A 26595-nucleotide genomic window follows, 5' to 3' on the forward strand; every position below is an offset into this window, starting at 1 on the left:
CGTGGCCGGGCACTTGTACATCCAAGCAACAAAAAGACACTAAGTACAGATCTGAGAGTACTCGTAGTTACTGACAGCTAGTTCAAAGCCACTAACAACTAATAAAAAAAATCATGCATCTAAGACTAAATGTGTATGCATTTCTTTAGTGCCGTGAATTAAGAAGTTTACAACAAGGTACATCTGTTTACTTTTTGCAGTGTGTATGTAATTTTCATCACACGGTGTCAACCTGTCAGGAATCAACGAGCCTTTCTTGAACAGAACTTCCAGTGGCAAATATTTCATCCATATCCGTATGAAAAGAGTAATTTAAACTATAAATCAATCAGGCAGGTTCTGCAAAGTACATATACGAGATGAGGACAGAAAGTTAGAAATGTGTGTATGCTGTAATCAGGTAGAAATTTTGCATTGTAAAAGTGAGGCGGCTCTTCATGGGGGTGTCAAAGTAATCACATTTTGTTTGCCAATATAATCACATAATCATTAATTTTTTTTTAACAAGATAATCAAATAATCAAAAATACAGTCCTAGATTATCAAATAATCATGAAATATTTGGTCTGGTAATCAAATAATCACTATAAAAACGGCAAAGTAATAACATAATCAAAATCCCCATGAGGAGGCTCAAAAGTTCACCCACGGTCCCCTCAAAAATTTTTTTCAGAGGGTTCATTTACATAAGAAGAAAGTTACGTCCTCCACCTTGCCCCCAAAAATAAACAACAAAAAAACTCTGCACTGAAGTCAACATCTCCGTTCTGACCAGGTGTTATATTAATACTATAACAGACCTATTCTTCTGGGGATAAATCCTGTAATTGGATGTAATATTTGTCACTGTACAAGAAACCAGCTATCTGTTTTTCTGCCCAGTGGTGTAATCTGGTCAAAATGGAGAGATTTACTTCTGTGTCTATTTTGACCCAAATTGTATGAGAACTCCTTACAGGAGTAAAGGAGTTCTTGCCCTTAAATGACCATTTTTACAATTGTTCTTAGTTTTTGCCCATCATCTTGAAAGCTATCTTAAAAGAGAAAAATAATCAAAAAGACAAAATCTATAAATATTCATTTTGGGCAAATACTTCAGTAGTTTCAGAGAAACTGTGGACATCAAAGATCTATGAAAGGATCAAATATTAGCTGAAAATATAAGACAACCCCTTATATGAGTTATAGCCCTTTAATGGTGATTTGTTTTCCCCAATTTCACATTTTTGGCAAAAACTATTGTATAGATATAGAAAAACTGTTAATAGCTAAAATTATTGAAAGTTAATATAGCCGAAACTTTCAGTCAACTCCATACATAAGTTATTGCCCTTAAATGAGGATTATTTACCCTATTTTTATATTTTAATAAAAAAGGATGTGACAACAGATGCCAAGTGATGAGAAAAACTCACACTGGTACTTTGGGAGAATGAACAATCTGCCAAAAATTTCCTAAATTAGAAAAACTCAGTAAGATACAAGAAGACAGTTGAAGTTTTTTTTTCACAGGTTCAAGAACATATGGTGGGGTCAACCGATTTTTGAGATCTCAACCCTACCTGTTTGCATCTCAATCAGTTAATGCATTTCCTCAAACATAACTTATAAACCTGGGTGATTAATACATGTATCTAAACTGCTCATGTATCAAATCAGAACTGTTGTTGCCATTTCTTAATTTTTCCAAGTAAGTCAAAGAATTTAAATCTACAGTTATCACAAGCCTTCAACAATGAGGTTGTCGGTTCCAACCCTGCCCGTGAAAGGAGTGTTTGACTTAAATCTTACTTAACTAGGATTGCAGGTTTTGCTGACAAACGTTGGTTGTTCTCTCCAATACTCCAGCTTCCTCCACTACTGTATATAATCAAAAGTGTTGAAAGTGGCATTAAACATCGGTTAATCAATATAATTGTCCCATAGGATATACATGTGGATGTTTTAAATGTGTGTATACCTTGTGTACATGCATATCAAATAGCATTATATGTTGTTTTTGTAGTTTTCTTTTTTAAAACAAGCACATTTGGTTTTTTTTCTCAGTTTTATAAAACATGGGGGGTGGGTCCTTCATTTCTTTTTTCTTTAATTTTTTAGGCCATTCTTCTCAATTCTTCATTTATATTTCTCATAATTCTCTGTTCTTTTTTTCGTCCATTTTTCTCTATTCTTTTTTTTTAAATTTTGGCCCTTAATTTTTCACTTTTTACCATTATTCTCTATTCTGTAAGCCCCATCTAGACCCTCAACCATGTATGTCTTTATGAACTGCTCTGTGACAATATCAACTTTAAAAAATATCATAAAATGAAAACTCTATAATGACAAGTAATATTTATTCAAGACATAAAACTAAAAGACATAATTTGGTAATGCCAAAAGCAAACACATATAAGACATACTATAAACATACAAATCCTGAAAAAAAGGAAACTAGATATTTCAGATACCGGGTATAAATTTTCATGTTATGAAAAGAAAATGTGAAAAAATATTTCTTTGTGGATTTCATAGTTAATAAAAATTTTATAAAATCATAAAGCATATTTTTGTATTGGTAACTGTTCTGCTTAGTGTTTGAAAAAATGAAAAATGCATAAAAAACTTAAATCCATGATTGAAAGAATTTTCACACAGTAAACAGAATGAAAATGAGGCTAAATTGTATCAAAATGAGGCCACCCTGTTAAATTAAGTAAGTAAAACAAAATACACTAACCAAGGCTCTGACAGTTCAATGGCGGTAAACTGATTTTATACTTCACAACTTTTTGTCCCTTATGACCCCAAAGTCAAGTAAGAAATGCCCGTCTGCTGCCAAATCTTAAAGGCAGCATTTTTGTGATGCAAATTTTACTTATTCAGGCAAATTTTCTGGTATTTTTTGTATTTTCAAAGACGTTTCACAAGTAATTAGAAGCAAACATATATAAATAGTACTTAAACCATAATGACATTTAATAATAAAAAATTATATACAGCTACTTACTAGAATACTATCTTACTATCTAAATGTTTAAATAAACACTTCATGTCAAAGACTGCTCTACATTATACACTTTTTGTAAGCTTTTAATTATTTTCAAATCATAACAGATCGGGAGATATTTAAAAATCCTTAAATTTCTTGAAACCAAAATTATTCCTGTGGATCAGGTAAACTATTTTATTTTTAAATAGGATAAACTCACCTTTAACAAGAGGTCCCTATCTGAGCAATTATACATTTGTAATTTCAAGAGTAAACATTATCCTTTTACATGTTTTAAGGCTAAAACATTTGACAATTTTTTTATACATAATATGTCAGGGTTCACTGAAAATATTGGCAGCTATATAACAGGAAATTAAATTTCAAATAAAATGCATATATACAAAAGACATGAATGATTGGCATGTTTTTTACATTTTTATGAGGAAAATGAGTTTACAAAAGGGGAACGGCAGTTTATGTCCTTTGTTAAAGTAAAAAACCAACATTTCGCTGAAATATAAATAAGCCTATATACATTGTTTGTGTGACTGGAATGAAAAACAAATAAAATTTCAAAATTTTTGTCAAAATAATTGGGATAAAATTCAATATATGAATGAATGCACATATGATTACCAACAAGATATGTTTTTAATACATCAGATGCTTAAAAATTCTGACAAAGTTTTAATTTTGTTATAATTTGTCATGTATTTTCAGGACATAGTTTTTTGTGATTTGGAAAACATTTGTAATGACAATAGTCAGTTTTTTTACTTGATGGTTTAAACTAACAAAAAAATACAATTATAAAAAATCCAAATCTTGTTTAATATTTAAATCTCTTGAATGTCTACCTCTTTTTATGTAAGTAATAAAAATCTGGTATATCAGGAACAATATAAAATGAATCCATAGGAACCTGAAACACTGAAGGGGTAAAATCCTCTTTATCCAGAAATGAAATTGAAATAATAAATATGCAAGGGAGATTACAAAATAGCTATCTATTTGGCCTTTTACATGATCAAGGGTAGATAATTCAAACCATGTTTTTTGTCTGAAACGTAAAAGTATTATCAGTAAAATTACATATAATTCAATTGTATTCCTTAAATACAAACATGTAAATTACTATTGGAAGATGTCTTTCCTTAACCAAATTACCAAAGGGAGATAATCCATAAATTCCATTTTTCTAAGCAGAAAAAGGAAACTTTTTTTTAAATGAGTCCCCTTAGAAACTTGGTAAAAGGAGATACCTCTGACAAATAAATGTTTACTAATTCAATATGGTTTTACATGGAACATTCTGATAATATATTACACTCTCAGAATCTCAAGACTATTGTTATAACATATGGCGATCCAATCTGGCTGTGTTGATGACCACTGTATCTGATTTATCTCCCCTGCTGCTGTATAGGCCAAGATAGGATCCTCTATTGCCCTCGGCATGGACTGTATATCCCAAATCAATGCTTGATGGTCATCAGCTATAAATGAAAATTAAATAAGTTACTTCATTTCTTAGGGCTTTTCCATTAAAATGTGTGTGGGAGGGTAGGAAGGGACTTTCAAAATATCCCTACAACCAAGAACCATTTTTTAGATAATTTTGCATAATGGTAATAGACGCATACTGAAAAAAGACCCATGACCCACATTCAATTATTAAACTTCCCTTCCTACCCTCCCACATACATCTTAATGGAATAGCCCTTAGGTGGATTTAAACGCTTCATGCAGCCAAGAAGTGCATGAATCAACCTTTTTGTTTACTTCACCAAGTTTGAACAGAGACAGTTATTCTGTTTATCATACATTAACCTATATATATTGTAAATTGATTTTAAATTTGTTCTTTCATATTCCAAGTATTGGGAAGAAGAAGAGATTTAACAAGGATGAACAATATACACAATTTGATTTAGAAATAAACTGTTGTCGCACAGATATTTAATATCTGTATGTAACTTGGATGGTATAATGCAAATGTTGAAATATAAATTGCCAAACTCTAACATGTAGTTAATTATCATTAACTGTGGGGACGGGCCAAACAAACTCTATGGAAATGCTAGAACAACTGTATACCAAATATCATTATCTTTCCACAAATAGCTGCCAATGAAATCCCTTCTCCATTAAAAAAGGTATAATAGCTGTTTTACATATACAAACAATATTTTTTTCAGTATTTAATTAAGAATAGTGAAAATTTAATCCTTCCATGTTATAATTGAGCATATCTTCTATTACTTCTCATAGAAGACATGCTCAATTATATTAACTCTTACCTGCTGTACAAATATGACAACTAGAATGTGGAGCCCAGGCAATACTGTTGACACATGCTCTATGGTTGTTCAATCTAGCTACTGGTGTACAAGGTACCCTCACATCCAAAATCACCACCTAATATATCAGTAAAACATTATAGTTCAAATTATTATATATGCTGTGTCGGACAGAAATTGACCTTATGCAAATGAATATCAATACATCTGTTATATTATTTTGGGTTGAAAAATTTCTATGCAAAGTCTGAAACTGTTTGAAAATTGAGATGATATAAGAGCCCTACACAACATACCAAAATTGATCTTTTATTTTGTATTTGAATGTTCTAATATCAATCAAAGTTATTTGCCAGTTGTACGGTTGCCTATATGTGCACTTGCATAAGATTGATGTCTATCCGACGTAGCTCATATTTTAAATTTTAACAGAGAACTGGTTGACGGATGCTTAATTTGAAAGGCAACTATAACTGGCATATTTAGGACGATAACATGTTAATGCCATTTACATTTATATACAAAGTTTCATGAAAATCATAAAATAGGTTCAGTGATATACAATTTGTTCAGGGCAACATTTTCATTTTTCCATCTTTACTGTTTCTGGCCTTCGCATAATCTTAAAGCAAAGAGTCTCTTCTGAAATGGGTGTTGGTTAAAAAAAAACTTCTTGAAAAAGATCTAGAAATGCTGTTACTTTTAGAATGCAAACATTTCGTCAATTAAAGTAGAAATCAGATATGCTAAAAAACTAATAATCATAAATGTCTCAGGAATTGTTTTGCGTAAAAAAAAAGAAATTGAACAAGATTTCCACAACCATAAAAATAAGTTGCCATGGTTACCTCTAATGCGTCCATTGCCATGGTTGCAAGGTAGTTAGGATCTTGTTTGTTCCACCCAAGTCTTAGTAATGGATGGTGCTGTGGGTCTTCATAGATAATTGTAGAATGTTCTAGATGTCGAAGGTCAAACATTCGAACTGAACCGTCTGCACCTGAAAGATTCCACAAATAGTCGTAATAAAATTCTTTTTCTAATGGTAGTATCTTATAAAAGAGCGGAAGAATATATCAAAGGGATATTCAAATCCATAAGTCAAAGATAATTTGACAATGTTTTACCAAAAATTGAGAAAAAAAAACGACCAAAAGACAAACAACAGTCTAAAAAACACAACATTTGTTAAGGATGTTTGCTCCTCTTGTTTTTGATTTTTTGTCAGATAATATATTCGGAATCCTCTGGTTTTATCCATGTTTTTCCATTAAGAAATTTTGTCCACCAACCCCTACTTTTCTTTTCATGATTTTATTACATATAGTTTAAAAAGCCATATTTGAAAAAATTATAAAATCCTTGTTACTTTTTCAATGTTTTTTGAAAGAAAAAAGGTGCCAATGTTAAATGTATGAAAAATCTAGAGAGAATCATTTCCCGCCAAATTTTCAATGGCTTATATCTCGAAAACAAGCACATGGACCCTTCATTTTTTTCTGCTTTTTCAGTTCCTTCATTTATATACTATCCATTTATAACAGTCTTTCAAAAAGCTTTTGAAACAGAGTAGCGAACATCCTTAAAATTACTTTCTGGTGAGATAAAATTGGTACTGTTAATGTTATTACAACAAATATCATCAATGAATTAATCAATCTTGTGACTGGTCATTTTAATTTAACAAGCAAATAATTGTCTGATGTTGAAATATATCATGTTAATATTACTCAGGGCTGTTCAATAAAAACAGACATGAAACCTAGGGAAGACACTTTGAAATCTGAAATATGGGTGGTAGCTTTTTGTAATGTGTAAAAGTGTCAAAGAAATTCAAAAATTGCCTCTACAATTTACCTAAGTCCCTACTGAACAATGTTGGTTTCAACACCTGAAAAGTTCTGTAAACAGCTTGTCAAAAGGGAAAAATGGAGTGCCACTTAAAGTTAAATTGGTAAACATATAGTGGTGCTTTTGACTATTTTGCCATTCAATCTATTTAATGATTTTTTTTGTGTGTCCCTAAATGAATTTTAAATATCTTATTAAGTTTGATATAAAATTATCAATTGACCATGGACAAGGCCAACTTGTGTTATTCAGAATTTTGAATACAAGTGGCAAATAGGTTCAATCTAATTATTTCAAACTGTAATCAGATGATTTTTCTAAGGTTTAAATGTGATGTGAATGTGCCCTTACCAACACTGGCAAACATATCTCTGCCACCTCCTGCCCGACTGAAAGCGATATCATACACCTCTTTATCATGTGCTATCAGCTGTGTCTTTACATGACCAGATACCAAATTGACTCGTCCCAAGACCTGGCCAGTCTGAAATGAAACAATATTTTTTCCTTATAGTTTCTTTTAGCAAAATTAAAAGTAAAATACTTCTTACAAATCATCTGCCTCATTGAGGTCATCAAAATTTTGCTTTTTGTTGTTGTTTAACAAACATGTAGAACTCCAAGTTTAACTTTTCATTAAACTTTGATAGAATTCAATTGGAATCAGACAACCAAAAATGAGGTAAGTTTAATATACAAAGTTAATAGAAATGAGTGAAAAACCCATCTATACTGGTAATGAAACAAGTTCATTAAAATTGAGAATGTAAATGGGGAATGTGTCAAAGAGACAACAACCCAACCATAGAACAGACAACAGCAGAAGGTCACCAACAGGTCTTCAATGCAGCGAAAAATTCCCGCACCTGGAGGCGTCCTTCAGCTGGCCCCTAAACAAAAATATATACTAGTTCAGTGATAATGAACGCCATACTAAACTCCAAATTGTACACAAGAAACTAAAATTAAAAATAATACAAGACTAACAAAGGCTAGAGGCTCCTTTGCTTACATTAATATGAGTGAAGGTAAAAAAATCATTTTATCGATTATATTAAGAGAAGATGTTGTTATTATGTCTTCATTCAAAGCATTGAAATAAACAGATGTTTAGTGATATATCATAACTTGATATAAGTTATATTGTAATAAACTTTTAATCATTGCCTAGAAATATGTCAATCAATTTTTTTTAAAATTTGTATGAGCCAAAAAAGTCCATCTCTTTATACCAACCTCAAGTCCCCAAATTGTACATGTTGTGTCTATACTTGATGTTCCAAGAAGGTTTGGATCAACTTCATTCCAGTCAAATGATGTCAATGGTGCACAAAAGTCTGAGTTTTTATTCTGAAAAAAAAAAAAAATACAGCCAAGAAAAAATTATTGCAGGGTCAATTTAAAGCAAAATAAATAGGAAAAGAATGCAGTATAGACATACAGTCTAGCAGATATCGCAGCCAGAACACAATTTTATTGTTTATCAACCAATAATAATCTTTTCTTTTTATCATGTTCATACTGTCTAAAATTTCTGTTGATTACATCAAGAACAAAGATTGCTTTTGTTATTTCCTGAAGTAGTCCATTGAAAAAAAAAACACATAAAAATGTATAAAGAAAAACAGATTCTTACATTGATTCTTGTTCAATATGTCATTTTTCAAATGATGACAATTTGACTTTCTTTAAATGTTCACCAAGTCTTGTATTTTAATGTATCATTAATTCTTAAGGGAAGAAATGGCTTACCAAATTACCTTTATAAAATTAGAAATTAAAACTCAATGCACATGTGCAGACAATCCACTGTGGATGGATCAAAAAAGCTAATCTTCATGTACTGTAGTGTATATTTATGATTTTATTATGTTTAAACTAATAACTCATCATAGATTCTAGGATTAAAACTTTAAACAACAGATGCGTGTTTCATCTAAAAAAGACTAATCAGTGACATTTGAATAAAAAAAATGAAAAAATTTCAAATAAAGTAAGAAGTAAAAGAGATTTGGTATGATTGCCATTTGCCAATGAGACAACTATCCAACAGAGTCTAAATACCATGGATTCAAGCAATTATATATAGGTAAATTACTTACATTGTTTAAGAGACATTCTAATCTTGTATCATTATCACTCACTCTCCATACCCTTAGGTAATCACCACTGGTAGCTAGCAGATCTGGGAAAACCCCTTTCTAAAAATAAAATACAGATAGATAATGAAATGTAAAGGTTATCTAATACAATGCATCTAAAACAAAATGAACAGCTAATCTTACAAACTTTTCTTATTTGTTTTCTTACACAAAATTTCAATGAATTCATAATATTCATTTTCTTGATATTTTTCCCACAAGCTTGATTTTTTATTGGTAAAAAGACAAGGATTCCATTTAAAAACAACTATATGCATGCAGAAATTATCTTTTGCTTAATGAGCCTGTCAGTTTAACAGTTTATTTAAAATATGCATAAACTGGAATAATTTGTAGATCAGGACATAACCTTGAAGTAAATCATTCTAACTCTGAAGAAGACCAATCAGTTTACTTAAAATTGTTGACCTTTGTCTGATTGTAAAAGTAGTTAATGAATATTTTATTACAGAAAAATTCCCAAGGGTACTTTTAAAAGCTTTAGCGCACTAAATTACAGCCCAAGCGCACTGGTGAAATTGATATACAGGAGAAAGGGATAATTGATCTAAGTAGGAAAATTACAGAATAATTTGTCAAAATATGGAAAATAAATGAAATTAGCATTTGAAGATCAAAGGAAACACCAAAATCACATAAATAGGTAATAACTAAATTTATCAAATCACTGAACTAGGTGGTAATGAAATCACTTGTGGAGGAGGATCTGCTTACACTTCCAGAGCACCTGAGATCACCCCCAGTTTTTGGTGGGGTTCGTGTTGCTTAGTCTTTAGTTTTCTATCTTGTGTTTGGTGTACTATTGTTTGTCTGTCTTTTTCTTTTTTAGCCATGGTGTTGTCAGTTTACTTTCAATTTATGAGTTTGAATGTCCCTCTAGTATCTTCCGCCCCTCTTGTATAAGTAGTACCCCTGACTGTTTAAAGAAACTATCATATTACTTACTGCATCAGGAATCCACATGATTTTGGTTGTAGGATATGGATGATCAAAAGTACTCTTGGCTGTAAATTCAGATGTTTCTTCATCAAGGGAGACTATTTGTACCTATAACATAACAACAAAATTATCAATCCTGCCATTTTTTTTAATCAACCATTTGTTACAATTTTACAAATGATTAATGTATAAAGTGTATTTATCAGATTTTTGTACAAGAACTATAGATTTATTATTATTTGTGGGGTTACCAATTTTTTTTTGCTTTCAAAGGTTAAGGGTTAATATAAATTCAAAGATTCAACCAAATATGAATTTTCTCTAGGTCTGTTTGTAGATGAGGGAGATTCCATAAAATAAAATATCTACCAAAATACACTTTCCCTGCAATCCACAAAAAAAAATATAAGAATCCACAGTACTTATTAGCAGTATATAATAAAGTACCAAAAATAGCATAAATTTGTTTTAAATAAGTATCGAAAACTCTTATGAAGCATGGATTAAAGAGTTTCCATATTCATCATGTTCATAAGGATAATTGATTTGAATTTTCTAATTTTTACAGTCATGATAATATTGTTAACATTTAATTGATTTAAGAATTATGTGGATACTTGAAGACGGGTTCAGAAATCTGCAGTCTGTTTGTTTATCACAATGAACGTATATAAAGTCTTGTAGCATCCAAATTTTGATATTTTTAACCTTAACAAGTACTATTGATTTTTTTTTTTGTGGTACATGTATTAAGATATTATCTCATTCATTCTACAATGTATATTGTTTTTGGGGTACAAAGAGTAGATATAGGAATATGTGGTATGAGTGCCAATGAGACAAATCTCCATGTACAGTTCAAATTTTTCAATACAGAGAAAACTAATATTTTTAAAATACTCTCTAAGTGCAATAAAATTGGTAGACTTGTAGATTCTGCAGAATGGTGAAGCATGTGAAGTATATTTGTATATGTATGGCAAATTTATGTCAATTTTTAATACATGTAAAAAATGTAACAATGAACAAACAGTACAGATATACACAACAGTTTTTCTATTTTAAATAGCTTTCTTTTGTCTTACTTTATTGTTATATTCCTCCACAAAACTACCAAGAGCTAAGCGAAATCTTTTATCAGGCCTAATGCTCCAGTTCATGCTATATACTGTCCATGGGGCATCATACTTATAAATCTCTTTCCTCTTTCCAGGGGGTGGAGCAGGAGGGGCTGGCAAGGCACACATTTTTTATTGCTGAAAACATATTCGTAAAAATATCATCATTATGGAAAATTAATTGTATTGTCAAGCTTGCATAGTGGTACAACAATAATTACTAGTCAGAGTTCAGACATAAGGAGCCTGTTGTTCAGTGGTTGTCGTTTGTTGGTGTGGTTCATAGGTGTTTCTCGTTTTTTATATACATTTTGTAGATTAGACCATCAGGCATTGGTTTTCCTGTTTGAACTATTTTACACTAGTCATTTTGGGGCCCTTTATAGCTTGCTGTTCGGTGTGACCAAAGGCTCTGTGTTGAAGGCTGTACTTTGACCTATAATTGTTAACTTTTGATACATTGTGACTTGGATGGAGAGTTGTCTCATTGGTACTCATACCACATCTTCTTATTTATATAAACAAGCCTTTTTTTATTCCCGACTTGTAGAAGTCAAATCATGTATTTTGATAAATATGATAAAAATGCATTTACAATTTTGGGCTTGAAATGACAGACTTGTTTGAGTCAATTTATGCTTTACAAAACAGGATCAAAACACATTATTTGACTTTATGGTACGTACAGCATTTACGAGGCCCCTCATGGGAGTGTCCAAGTAATCACATGATCACAAATGTTTTGCCAATATAATCACATAATCATTAATTATTTTTTTAAACAAGATAATCAAATAATCAAAAATACAGTCCTAGATTTTCAAATAATCAAATATTGAAATAATCATGAAATATTTGGTCTGGTAATCACGGTAATAAAAAATCACTATAATAAAATGCTCCGCAGGGCGCAGCTTGATACGACCGCAGAGGTCGAACCCTGAACAGTTGGGGCAAGTATGGACACAACATTCAAGCTTGATACAGCTCTGAATTTGGATTGTGATTAAATATTTGACACAGCATAGGTTTCTGACACAGAATGAATGTGGTCTAAGAACTTAAAAATTTTAAATTGGACATTCACCTATTATGGTCCAATATCCAAAATCTAAATACATGGTTAGATTCAGCATATCAAAGAACCCCAAGAATTCAATTTTTGATGAAATCAAACAAAGTTTAATTTTGGACCCTTTTGACCTCAATGTGGACAAAGTTGATAACGGGGCCCAAAAATAAAAAATCTAAGTACATGGTTAGATTCAGCATATCAAAGAACCCAATATATTCAATTTTTGTTGAAATCAAACAAAGTTTAATTTTGGACCCCGATTTGGACCAACTTGAAAACTGGGCCCATAATCAAAAATCTAAATACATGTTTAGATTCAGCATATCAAAGAACCCTAAAAATTCAATTTTTGTTAAAATGAAACTAAGTTTAATTTTGGACCCTTTGGACCTTAATGTAGACCAATTTGAAAACGGAACCAAAAATTAAGAATCTAAATACACGGTTAGATTCGGCATATCAAAGAACCCCAATAATTCAATTTTTGATGAAATCAAACAAAGTTAAATTTTGGACCCTTTGGACCTCAATGTGGACCAATTTAAAAACGGGGCCCAAAATCCAAAAACTTAATACACGGTTAGATTCATCATATTAAAGAACCCCAAGAATTCAAGAATAAAACCCCATTGAAATTGATCAAGAAATAAGCAATTTATACGAAGTATCTTCTTTTGCACAATACTGTGCAATTGAATATTTCTTGCTATTGCGCAATACTGTACAATTGACAATTTCTTGCTATTGCGCAATATTGTGCCAATGGATATTTCTTGCTTTTGCGCAATACTGTGCAATTGAAGATTTCTTGCTATTGGGCAATACTGTGCAATTGAAGATTTCTTGCTATTGTGCAATACTGTGCAATTGAAAATTTCTTCCAATTGCACAATACTTATTATATAATAATTAAAACATCCTGTTTGGTGTTTATCTCCTACCATATCATTATTATTTGCTTTTAAATATAAATCAGAAATAACCAACTTAAAATTGAAAATTTTAAAAGAAAAAAAAAAAGGAAAAAAAGAACCCCCCCCCCCCCCCCAAATTTTTTGAACCCCCTTATGATTCATCACCCCAAACTCAATCCCAGCCTTCCCTTTGTGGTATGGTACCTTGCAGTACAATTTCAGAGAGATCCATACACTTGAACACAAGTTATTGTCTGGAAACTAGAAAAATGCTTATTTTTGGCCCCTTTTTGGCCCCCAATTCCTAAACGTTTCGGGCAATTACCCCCAAACTCAATTCCAGCTTTCCCTTTGTGATATGGAACCTTGTAGTACAATTTCAGAAATATCCAAACACTTACACACAGGTTATTGTCATGAAACTAGAAAAATGCTTGTTTTTTGCCCATTTTTTGGCCCCTAATTCCTAAAATTTTGAGGCAGTTACCCCCAAAATCAATTACAGCCTTCCTTTTGTGATATGGAACCTTGTGGTACAATGTCAGAGAGATCCATACACTTACACACAAGTTATTGTCTGGAAGTTACAAAAATGCTTATTTTTGGCCCCTTTTTGGCCCCTAATTCCTTAACTGTTGGTACCATAACCCCCAAAATCAATCCCAACCTTCCTTTCGTGGTATTGAACCTTATGGTAAAATTTCATGGAGATCCATTCACTTAAACTAAAGTTAGAGTGCGAAAACCAATGTGTCTTCGGACGACGCCAGACGATGCCAGACGAGGACGACGACGACGACGCCAACGTCATACCAATATACGACCAAAAAATTTTTAATTTTTGCGGTCATATAAAAACGGCCAAGTAATCACATAATCAAAAACCCCATGAGGAGGCTCATCTACAGGTAACAATATATGACGATAAAATCTTTTCTGAGAATTTACAAGGACCTAGTCTATCTACATTGAAGTATTGATTTGAATGAACAGTTTTTTGTTACATCTTACATGTCTAAGTTTTATTCCATTTTAGTGGTTACATTTTACAGTGTTCTCCCCAGATATTTCATTTAGCATCTTGGTAAACAGGGAAATTAGAAATACCCATCTTGTTTCTAAAAATTATAGCTACATCCATAACATAAATCTATAAGAAAATCAATAGACAACTTTCAAGTTCGTTGCATTTCCGTAAAAAATTTTGGTTTTAGTGAACATCTTTCGCGCGTTTAGGGGCATCATAACTTCCTTCCCATGTTGAGCGAGTGGTTGAAAAAACATAATGATGTATTGCACGAATTATTCGACAAACTAAACTTTTTAATTGATAATCAGTACTGGTGTCATTAGGGAATAATGATTACATGTAAGTACCTACGGAACAAACATTACTTTTATCCTGCATAATGACGATCATGAAGACGCTTGATGAACTTTAATAGTGCAGGGATACAGGCGATCCCCTCTATCTGGTAAATGAAGTCATAAAGGCCACATAATTGACGAACTTTTCCGGTGAAGGACATAACTTGAATGTGGTCTATTCAGATACATGTAGCATCACATTACCATAATGCTACAAGGCCCTGGGGAGAACATTGAGTTAACTTTTATAAATGATTATATATTAGAAAGTGATTGAACATTCTTCTCATTTCTTAGAATCGAACTCATATTTTTCTTCAGAAGACAAAGCATTGCCTAACAATGTATCTCTATTTTCAAATAAAGGGAGAGAACCAATGAAACATACAGACTTAGACCTCTACGAGTCAAGATCATAATTAGACTTATTTATGTCTGAGCTCTGACTGATTACATGTACATGGAATAAAAAGAAAACCCTTTGTGATTTCTTTACCTTTCTATTATCTAAGTGATTAGTTAGGGGTCTCTATGACCTATTTGACTTGTAGAAGTCTAAGTTTGTATGTTTCATTGGTTAGGGATCTCTATGACCTGTTTGACTTGTAGAAGTCTAAGTTTGTATGTTTCATTGGTTAGGGGTCTCTATGACCTGTTTGATTTGTAGAAGTCTAAGTTTGTTTGTTTCATTGGTTAGGGATCTCTATGACCTGTTTGACTTGTAGAGGTCTAAGTTTGTATGTTTCATTGGTTAGGGGTCTCTATGACCTGTTTGATTTGTAGAGGTCTAAGTTTGTATGTTTCATTGTTTAGGGATCTCTATGACCTGTTTGATTTGTAGAAGTCTAAGTTTGTTTGTTTCATTGGTTAGGGATCTCTATGACCTGTTTGATTTGTAGAAGTCTAAGTTTGTTTGTTTCATTGGTTAGGGATCTCTATGGCCTGTTTGATTTGTAGAGGTCTAAGTTTGTATGTTTCATTAGTTAGGGATCTCTATGACCTGTTTGATTTGTAGAAGTCTAAGTTTGTTTGTTTCGTTGGTTAGGGATCTCTATGACCTGTTTGATTTGTAGAAGTCTAAGTTTGTATGTTTCATTGGTTAGGGATCTCTATGACCTGTTTGATTTGTAGAGGTCTAAGTTTGTATGTTTCATTGGTTAGGGGTCTCTATGACCTGTTTGATTTGTAGAAGTCTAAGTTTGTTTGTTTCATTGGTTAGGGGTCTCTATGACCTGTTTGATTTGTAGAAGTCTAAGTTTGTATGTTTCATTGGTTAAGGATCTCTATGACCTGTTTGATTTGTAGAGGTCTAAGTTTGTTTGTTTCATTGGTAAGGGGTCTCTATGACCTGTTTGATTTGTAGAAGTCTAAGTTTGTATGTTTCATTGGTTAGGGATCTCTATGACCTGTTTGATTTGTAGAGGTCTAAGTTTGTTTGTTTCATTGGTTAGGGGTCTATGACCTGTTTGATTTGTAGAAGTCTAAGTTTGTATGTTTCATTGGTTATCTCCCTTTATTTGGCAAATTGCTAATTGATTCAATGTCACTGGACCATGTCCTAAAATAAGGGGCAGAGCCTCAAAATAGTTGTCAAACTGATATGTACTGATTGTAATGAATATCATTGATCTATCACAAGTAGATCCTATCAAACTAACTTAAGCAGAAATTTTAATAATTGTTGATGCCGTGGCGGGAAAAGCAATCCTTACATACCGTCTTTTGGTATGTACATGTATAGTGCACACATTTATACCCAAGGTCATGTTTCTTGTAAGGGGGTGCATGTTATACGTACCTACAGACAATTTCTTAGTCTTTTTTCAGGTCCAAACTCCGACAAAGAAATTTCCAGGAGAAGTGAAGAGTACGGAATACTTTTGCTAAAACCTCGATTGTTTTTATGTTTTACATGTTATATTTGTAATATGTATCTTATTGTTCTTGATTTGTCATGTTTTATTCAAATAAAAAATATTTTATATCTCTGTAGTTACTTTTATCGTGTAAATATGTCCATCTGTTTGCAATCCGGAAATTTGCCATGTCTTAATAAAGACACAATAAAGCTTTTGTTGTCGGTTGAATTAGCCTTTGCGTTTCTTGTTGTCATAACTTACTGTTTTTGTATGTGTTCATCACGGAGAGTAGAAGAAAAGTGTATGAAAATTGAATAAACCACGCTCGTTTTGAAAAGATAAACCATTTTTTCTAATGTATTAGAACATTAATTTGGATATTTAATCTTGTCCTTGATACTCAAACAATTCATTAAATTTGGTTTTAAGAAAACAAACTTAAATGTAGATTTATCTCAATCTAATAAAATTCTTATTCATTTATCAGAATATTTGTAATTTCATATTAATTAAGTATTCTGTACCGAATTCTCCGGTGTCCATTTAAAAAAACTTCCTGTTTACCGATAGACTTCCTGTTTGCCGATTTTGGAGCTGTTACTTTTCCGAAAATGTCTTTGAGTCTTATACGAACAATAAACTTTTTTTCTCACGTTTCTTGGACCATAAAGGGGGTGGGCACTATACACCCCAAAAGACGGTACCTGTCAACCCTCCCGTTTTGAGCGGGAGTCTCCTGCGCAAACGAAGAAATTCCGGAAATCTCCCACTTTCGGATATTTTTACCTGAAATGACCCGCATTCGTAATTCTTTGGCTTTTTCCTTACTGTCAATAGAAATAAATAAACAATCGGCGATCACTTGAAAACTTTGATCAGTAATTTTTATTTTCGATTTATAAGTAATGGAAATTCATTTCTGCTATGTCAACTCCTACAAGATAGAGGTCTTTGTCTGGACCAAGCTGCAGTGTAAAAAAGAAGAAATAGATAATTGCAAATCGAAATGTCAAGCACTGAAGCAGATTGAATGAAAGATAATTTTAAATTTTTACAACCAAGTTCACTTGGTAATGAATCTTCATTTTGCACATCATGTTCAATCAACTTTTTGGTTTCTTCTGGTGGTCTGTACGACATTTGAAAGCATGCTTAGTGTGAGACTTACAACAAAATCCAAAATACGGAATGTTATGAATATTGAGACTCAGCATGCTCAGAGGAATTGAAAAGGCAAAAAAAAAAAAAAAACCTTGTATAGATTATTACAGTGAATTGAAGAAATAAAGTATATTTATTAACTCTTGTTGGTGTTTTGTAGATGAATAAGTAAACAAGTCATATATTTAACTTGAAGATGTTGTTCACGCAAAATCTTCCCCTCAGCTGTCATACATATGTAGCTGTGGGGGAGATCTCTCTCTTTGAAGGTTTCAGAGGTTGGCAGGTATGTCCTTACATCTCACTTTCTGCGACTTTCATTACAGGCAAGACAAAACCCAGATACCAGACATATACAAAGTGGAAATTTTAACTTATTACTTCATACATGTACATTCATGTATAGTTTTCCTGTTATGAGTAATGGAAAGAAATAATGCGTAATTAAGTACCTATAAAATAATTAATTGACTGAAATTGTGGGCTGTTTCAGAAGAGCGACAGTAGGAAATCAATTAGAATAAAGGTTTTCTTGTAACATACACTTAAAATGTGTGCGCATGTGCTAGGAAATGGACGTCTAAATTGCAGCTCTCAAAAATATTTGGAACTTACAGCTTTTTCTAGAGTAATAAATCCCGGAACTTGCTATTACATCAATATTTGGCTTACATTTGTCATTGTGTGTATGAAATTATCAAAAAGTTTGATATTTCCTTGTAAATTAAAATATTTGTATACGTAAATTTTTGATTCACATTTGTACAGTGGCGGGAAAATTATTTTCCTTATATGTAAACAGTGTAAACCACTTCCGGTTTACTTTTTTGTTTATTTTTGTTTTGATCGTCAAACAGAGTCTCTGTGATTAAATAGGTAATAATATCCTATCTATCAATCCTTACACCTTATATAATATGGCTTCCTAGTGTGTTTATCCTGTGTCCTTGAGTCGCCCAAGGAACGAAGATCTAATTTGTCATCAACTACTAACTGTCTTATTAAACATGTTATGAATGTGTATGAGAGTCACCATCCTTCTCTTCACTGATTATATTTTTGTGACACTTAGACTCTGTCAAAATGTTTAAACATAGCTTAGTCGTGATTTGCTCAACATTTTTTATTTTTCTGAGCACAGTCAATGAGTTTAATATACAAAATAATATACTAGAATCCAACAAATATGAGGGTATCACTATCAGCCTTCAATGTGACACAACAATTGAGGTATCTACCCAGATTTATTACTGGCACTTGCATGTGTCCAATTTTAAAAATAGATGTGTTTTTGGCAAATCAGATCGCCACATTCATCTTTTGATTAGAATTCTTTTAAGCAACCAGGTTGAAACCAACCCTGGCCCATCAAACTTGAACGACTCCAGTTATCCATGCTCTATTTGCTCGCATGAGTGTACCTGGGACAGTGATGCTATTGTTTGTGATAACTGCGATAAATGGTGTCATATTGGATGTGTAAATATAAGTCCATCTATGTATGAAAAGTTTGGAAATTCATCAGCACTTTGGATATGCCCGATATGTGATACTCCTAATCACTCTAGAACCATTTTTCAATCATACCTCTCATCAGGTAATTCTATTTTGAACCCTAACTCATATTCAGTACTTTCTGATAGTTCAGCTTTTTCCTTAAGCTTCAATATAAATGATAATCATGAAAATTTTGGAGACCCAGTTGCTACATCATCACCAAAACCACCAGTAACGAAGCAATCAAAAAATAAGAATATTAATAGACAAAACTCATTAAGACATGTAAGAGTTCTTCAGATCAATTTTAGAAGTTGTAAAAATAAAGTTCCTCAAATTGAAAATTTATTAACGTCATCTAAACCAGATATTATTATTGGTAATGAAACTTGGCTAAACAAAGATGTATTATCTTCTGAAATTTTTCCAAACACACTATTTGAAGATGTATTCCGAAACGACCGGGTCGGAAAAGAAGGTGGAGGTGTATTAATCGCCATTAAAAAAGGTATTATTTGCCAAGAAGTATATAAAAGCAAAAATGTAGAACTTATTGCTGCCCAAATTAATATAACTGATACTAAATCCTTAGTTATTATTTCTGCATATAGACCACCAAATAAAAATGATATAGACTATCTCAAACAAATGATCATTGAAATTAATGAACTTAAATTAAAATTTAAAAATTCCACCTTCTGGCTTGGTGGTGACTTTAACCTTCCAGACATAAAATGGCCGGAGCAAAATATACCTGGCTCATTGTATACTAAGGAGCTGAATGAAGCATTTATAGATATGCTGAACAACTTAGGCATTGAACAAATGGTTGATTTTCCAACTAGGAAAGATAATATCCTTGACCTTTTCTGCACAAACCAACCTGCATTGATAACAAAAATAAAATCCATACCAGGTATATCTGACCATGATATTGTATTAGTGGATGCAATCTGCAAGCCCCAAAGATCTAAACAATCACAACATAAAATTTATTTATGGAAAAAGGTTGATATTAAAAAGATAAAAGACATAACATCTCATTTTATATCTGAACTTATATCTCAGGCTAATGAAAATTTAAATATTGACCAATTATGGAATAAATTCAAAGAAGGTAGTAATAAAATAATAGATGATAATGTACCAAGCAAAATAACTAAATCTAAGTACACCAACCCTTGGGCAAATAGGGATATAGACCATTTATGTAAAAAACAACGTAAAGCTTACAACAAAGCTAAAAAAACTGGTAAACAAGAACATAAAGATAAATATAAAAAGTTAAAAGCTACTGCTCAAAGAGAAATAAGAAGAGCCCAGAGCATGTACATGCAAGAAATAATTAGCCCCCAGTTAGAAGAAAAACCTAAATCTTTCTGGCAATTTATAAAAAGTAAAAAAACAGAAACATCTTCACCATTAAGAGGAAAGGATGGCTTATTATATAATGAGCCGAATACACAAGCTAACATCATGAACATCCTAAATGAACAATTTAAAAAGGCTTTTACTACCGAAGATACATCCTCTATGCCAAATAAAGGTACAAGTCCCCACCCCACTATGCCAGACATATTTATTAGTAATAATGGCTTATTAAAGTTACTTAAAAACTTAAATCCACTGGCCCTGATAATCTGCCAGCATATTTTTTACATAATTTTGCAGAAGAATTGTCTCCATTTTTGACATTCTTTTTCCAAAAATCTATTGATACTGGTAAAATCCCAACTGATTGGAAGCAGGCTAATGTTGTACCAATATTTAAAAAAGGTGACAAGCATAACGCTATTAATTATAGACCAGTTTCACTAACTGCAATATGTTGCAAAATTCTAGAACACATTATAACAAGCAACATAAGGAAACATCTTACAATTAATAACATATTAAATGATAGTCAACATGGGTTTAGAAGTAAAAGGTCTTGTGAGACCCAACTTATCATCAGTTTACAAGATCTTGCAAAATCATTGGGATATGGTAACCAAATAGATGTTATACTTTTAGATTTTTCCAAAGCTTTCGATAAAGTCCCCCATCAAAGATTAGCCCAGAAATTAAACTTTTATGGTATTAGGAATCAAAATTTAAATTGGATAAATGACTTTTTAGCCGACAGGCAACAGCAGGTACTATTAAATGGTGTTAAATCTTCAAAATTAGCTGTTGATTCTGGTGTCCCTCAGGGAACAGTTTTAGGCCCAACATTATTTTTACTCTTTATTAATGACCTACCCGAACATGTAACTTGCAATGCAAGACTTTTTGCAGATGACTGTTTATTGTATAGAAATGTTAATAATAGTTCTGATGCCAAATTACTTCAAAAAGATTTATCTAGTTTAGTACAATGGGAAGAGGACTGGCAAATGAATTTTAATCCTGAGAAGTGTTATGTTATTCATATTTCTAAAAAAAGCAAACCTTCCACTTTTGATTATATATTGCACAATCATGTTTTAGAAGCAGTAAAAGATAGTAAATATTTAGGCGTAACTATAAGCCATGATCTTGATTGGGGAACACATATAAACAATATTACCTGTAAGGCAAATAAAACCTTAAGTTTTCTTTGTAGGAACTTAAAAAACTGCACACGTAAGGTTAAAAACCTTACGTACACATCACTTGTCCGTCCAGTCGTCGAATACTCTTCCCCTGTATGGGATCCGTACAAAAAGCAACACATCACTCAGGTTGAGCAGGTACAGCGTAAGGCAGCCAGGTTTGTCTTCAATGATTATAAAGACAGATCACCTGGAGCAGTTTCAAATTTAATTAAATCATTGGAATGGGAAAATTTAGAAATAAGAAGGAAAAAAGCTAGATTAACTATGCTATATAAAATAAATTGGGGGTTAGTGAAAGTTCCTAAGGACAATTTAACAATATCTGATAGACGTACTAGGGGGAAACATAAATTTAGGCAAATATCAACAAATAAAGATTTCTATAAATTTTCTTTTTATCCTCGCACTATTTCGGACTGGAACTCACTACCTGAAGCAATAGGTATGTCTGACACCCTGGAATCCTTCAAAAGTGGCATATCCACTCTAACATTTGAAGGAGCCACAACAACTTATTAAACTACAAAGCCACTGTACATAATGTATATATGTTATTGTTAATGATTTTTCTTTGTCATATTATTTTTAAATTAAGTCCATATGTACATAGCACACAAGTTCCGGGAAGTTTTACACTCCTACCTAGGAGTCTACTCCCGTATTCGGAAGAAGAAGAAGAAATTGAGAATGGAAATGCATGTTTTAACAAAGTCGTTTCAAATGTAAACAACGAAAGATTCATGAAAAACTACGAAATTTGTAGCAAGAAAGCCATATAATTACCGATGAACTGTTTATCGTTGATAGATGTAGAACAAAATCACATTAGAATGTAAAGAAGTAGTTCATTTTGCCTGATTTATGACATTTTTTGCTGTTTAAAACACTAGCCTGGAAATGTCTTGGTCAATAAAATAGAAGTACGACTATCGTAAATTCCGAGTTTTAATTGCCAATCATAAAATTTATGAAATACTTATTAATTGTATTTGATAAATGAATAACAATTAGTTAACGATTAAATTTATCTCTTTCGATTATATATTTTGATTAAAAATTATTTTGTTTACGACAACAATCGTAAATCGATTTTAAATCGACGTATAAGTAATGCTTTAAAATGTCTCAATAACTGATCGTAGTCGAAAGCGTTTAACAGATTTTTGTATGTTTTATTTTGGGCAAGCAAAAACATTCAGCGGGAAATGCCTGAAATAAATTAATGAACGAAAATGACAGAATTAGAAGGATCGGAATCCCGGGAAAAGCCCTTAGACGTTCCTGAGGCTCTATTTAAGGATGTGAAATACTATGTTGTTGGCGATATTGCAAAAGAGGTCCAAACATATATTCAATAATCAACAATTTTACCTACTTTTCTACTTTTACTTTTAGTGGCTAATAATTTCTCTTTGCCTGCATTTCAACTGAAATATATGGATTTTATATTCATTCTACTATATTTTTAAAATGACTATTGCACACATTTTCAAGGTTTAGAATAGAACACAGGTGCTATTTACAAATGAATATTATTTTTATGAAAAGCAACATGTATGTAAATTATTTGATTGAAGCAGGTTCTACCTTAGTCCAAATAATAATCACGCCTTGCAAGGCTATTTTTAATTTTTTTCTGTGATGCCTTCGGAGTTCCTACGACGTCATAATGCTGAAGCTATTTTTTACGTCTGGACTTTGAGAATTTTGGGGGGAACTTTGAGACCCAATTTTGGCATGAAATCTTCATACACCTTATCGCTGTTTGTCCGCCATTACTGGACATCACACAAGTTCCCGGAAAAGTGATTGTTGTATGACGTCAAAAGTTCGAGCGGGACAGATTCTCGGGTCAAGCGGTAATAGCGATAAGGTGTATTGCTGGCTAGAAATGTTTGCATAGTTACAAAGTTTAACCGTTTTTGTGCTTATTGATGCACGATATCTCCAGAAATATCCAAAAGTATGATAAATTAAGATACGATTCCATTTGAGGTGAGAAAATATTTACCTTAATTTCAAAATGGTTTCCCAGAATTTCCAAAATACGTCACATCCGGAGAGTATAAAATATCAAAATCGGTAAAATTTGATGGACCCGAATTTCTGGAACGTTTGATTTGTATTATCCGGAAATTAGCGTCTGCCGATATTTTGTATCAATAAGCACAAAAAAGGTAAGACTTTGTAACTATGCAAAAATTTCTAGCCGGCAATGAAGATTTCATGCCAAAATTGGGTCTCAAAGTTCCCCCAAAAATTCTCTCTTAAAGTCGACGTCAAAAATGGCTTCAGCGTTATGACGTCGTAGGAAGGTGTCACACAAAAAAATTAAAAATAGCCTTGCAAGACGACATAATTATTAGGACTAGTTCTACCTGATCATGCCTGTGAGCTCCAATAGGTAATTGATGGACGTTTGTTGAATTTACCATCATCAGTTCGTTAATTAGATAACAAATTTGCAGGGGAAATTGTATATTCCTCAGATACAAATTTGTTCGAAATCATATGCTCCTTTATGACGTGTATGATGTGTTACCAAAAATCCCAAGAAGGAGTATTGTCACCATATCAGGCAGCCCTCAACGTAGGTTTAAATACCAGGTAGCCTTTTGGCCAACAGATATAAAATTTCAATAGCCAATTCAAAATTTTAGTGGCCAGAAAATAATTACAGGTCACCTAAGACAGTCTGCGACGTTAAGTGGTAGCCCGAAGCCCCTGACTAGTAAAAATCTCATCGGACTTGTGCAGAAGCACTGGTGATTGCCCGACCGGTCTAGTGAACATCTGAAATCGTTTGCGAAATTGTAGCCGTTATTTTATTGAATCTATGAGAACAAGTTATAAATTGTTTTCATCCGTTAACTGGTAACCCTATTCAATTATATACGGTTGATCACCCTTCTAATAAAAGGAAACCAGTCATCAACGCGATATAACTAAAGACCAACGAAATCGAAAACGAGGCTCAACCACGTGCTTGCAATAAACACGATCTATAAATACCGCTCAATGTAAACAAACAATCAAGAATTCGATCTCATTCGATACTGAAATGGAAACCGGGGTCTATCCCAGGTAAAACATTGAAAAGTTGAAAATTCCAACATGAATAACCGGAAAAGTTTCGAGTTGCAAAAGCCTATGCAGAAAACGATCTAGGCATTTTATTATTTTTTTAAAAACAAAATTAACGAAAGTGACAATATAGAGGGTATTGATAGTTTTTTTTTAGGATAAAGAATAATGGGCAATAAAACATAAAGAATATTTGTTTACAGAAAAATTGCCTAAAAAATAAAGAATTGAGAAAAATGAGGTTTTAAAATAGCATAACAAAATAAATAATAAAGAAATGAAGGCCCCTTCCAGATCCAAAAGAAGTGCCAGACTTGACTGACTTACTTTTCCCCCTAAAAAGTAACAATCCCTAAGTTGAGTAATAATTTACTAGGGCTTATTTTACTTGAAATGATACAATTTTATGGAAAAGAATTTTTTTTTTTTTGGCAAAAGAACTATTATAATTTTTTATTGGAGAAAATAAGAATTTTTCATTTGATCTGGAGAAAAAAACAAAATTTTTTGATTAGCTATATTCACTTTCAGATACAAAAATGTAACCTCAGAATGCAGGATTTTACATCTAATCTTCCTAAATTTTCTTGGGGGGGGGCATGCCCCCAAAATTTAAACCCTCCTAGGAGGTTCGGATCACTTCGTGATACTCACCAGTGACACAAAATTTTTCAGGTCTAGTATACATCAATTCGGGCTAGGTAATTTTTTAATCAACTATGGGCTACTGCTAAGAAATAAATTTGTTATAAAAGTCTAGTCAGTAGAGCTAATGAAGACTAGTAAAAAAAACATATCAATAAATTTTGTAATATTTTTCTTATTCGCTTAATCAATACATTAGAAGATGTACTTGGCTCTTCAGAAGCCGGAGTTTCTATGGAGGAACTCTCCGCCCCTTCTTTTTGTTTCTTACCTGGTGAAACATCGTTGTTTTGGGTAGTTGTTTTGAAAAATCTGGACAGCAAAATCTGTTTGGCTGCCATGATGTATTGGCACCGAAAACACTTCATCAGACGCTTGAATTCCCAGTTAAGTTAAGCGCTTTGTAGACCCTGTTAAACATGGTTAAGATTAAAAATGTGTGAAATCATATTCAAGATTTAGCATACATTCGAGCGCTCGTACATGTATGACTGTGAATAAAAATATGACCAGAGGCAGGTTGATTATCTGGAATTTTACAGTCGCCAGGTCCAAATAGTACCAGTCGCCAAATGGAAACCAACAATGAAATTAAGGTCACCAGGAGGCTTTATAGGTCGCCCAGACGACTGTTTTAATAGCCTAAATTGAGGGCTGTCAGGGATCAGGCGACTTGGGCAAGGAAGTCACTTTCCTGTCCATCAATTTGCCTTGCCGACTGTCCAAAGCGATATGTTGTGCCCGTGTGTTCACCAAAGTCGCTTTTTCATTGCCTATGTTTACTAAGTCGAAACAAACTTTTAATTATGACATTAAACAGTATTAAAAATCCCTAATACTTAAAAACCATTTGTAGTTTTGAAAAGAGGGCTTGACAATGAATTCCTCTTTAATATGAGGCAGGTGTAACTGTGTTACCTGTGAAAGAGGACAAAGTCCATATTAATTGTTCTTTTTATATTAGACATTTTTGCAAAATTAAAACTATATTGAAAAACAAAATATATAATCCCAAAATAACCATGATACATGTAACTGCTGTTGAAAAAATAACTGAAATACGAAAATG

The 26595-nt window shown here is 32.4% G+C and overlaps 2 protein-coding genes across 3 annotated transcripts in view; one reads left to right on the forward strand and one right to left on the reverse strand.

Annotated features, from left to right (window-relative positions):
- Positions 1-2325: 2325 nt before the first annotated feature.
- On the reverse strand, positions 2326-22716 carry LOC127706177 (DDB1- and CUL4-associated factor 7). The gene is made up of 9 exons (XM_052210617.1): positions 22581-22716; positions 11315-11485; positions 10236-10337; positions 9231-9329; positions 8365-8478; positions 7480-7612; positions 6126-6277; positions 5278-5395; positions 2326-4473 (listed from the first exon to the last, which is right to left on the reverse strand). The coding sequence occupies exons 2-9, from the start codon at positions 11474-11476 to the stop codon at positions 4301-4303; spliced, it is 1053 nt and encodes a 350-aa protein (XP_052066577.1). The 5' UTR covers positions 11477-11485; positions 22581-22716; the 3' UTR covers positions 2326-4300.
- A 231-nt stretch (positions 22717-22947) lies between these two features.
- LOC127706173 (PAX-interacting protein 1-like) overlaps positions 22948-26595 on the forward strand; it is a 41587-nt gene continuing 37939 nt past the window's right edge. For both annotated transcript variants that reach the window (XM_052210610.1, XM_052210611.1), the window contains exon 1: positions 22948-23134. In XM_052210610.1, the coding sequence (XP_052066570.1) occupies positions 23030-23134 (105 nt within the window). In that variant the 5' untranslated portion in view covers positions 22948-23029. The remainder of the gene's footprint in view (positions 23135-26595) is intronic.

Source organism: Mytilus californianus, unplaced genomic scaffold (assembly GCF_021869535.1).
Source record: "Mytilus californianus isolate M0D057914Y unplaced genomic scaffold, xbMytCali1.0.p SCAF_6, whole genome shotgun sequence".
Classification (NCBI taxonomy): domain Eukaryota; kingdom Metazoa; phylum Mollusca; class Bivalvia; order Mytilida; family Mytilidae; genus Mytilus; species Mytilus californianus.

Coding starts and splice junctions, on each gene's coding strand:
- LOC127706177 (XM_052210617.1), bottom strand. CDS start 11,476: ATGTGTGCCTTGCCAGCCCCTCCTGCTCCACCCCCTGGAAAGAGGAAA. Junction 10,338..11,314: donor TGGAGGAATATAACAATAAA/GTAAGACAAAAG, acceptor GTTATGTTATAG/GTACAAATAGTCTCCCTTGA. Junction 4,474..5,277: donor TTGTCATATTTGTACAGCAG/GTAAGAGTTAAT, acceptor TTTCATTTATAG/CTGATGACCATCAAGCATTG.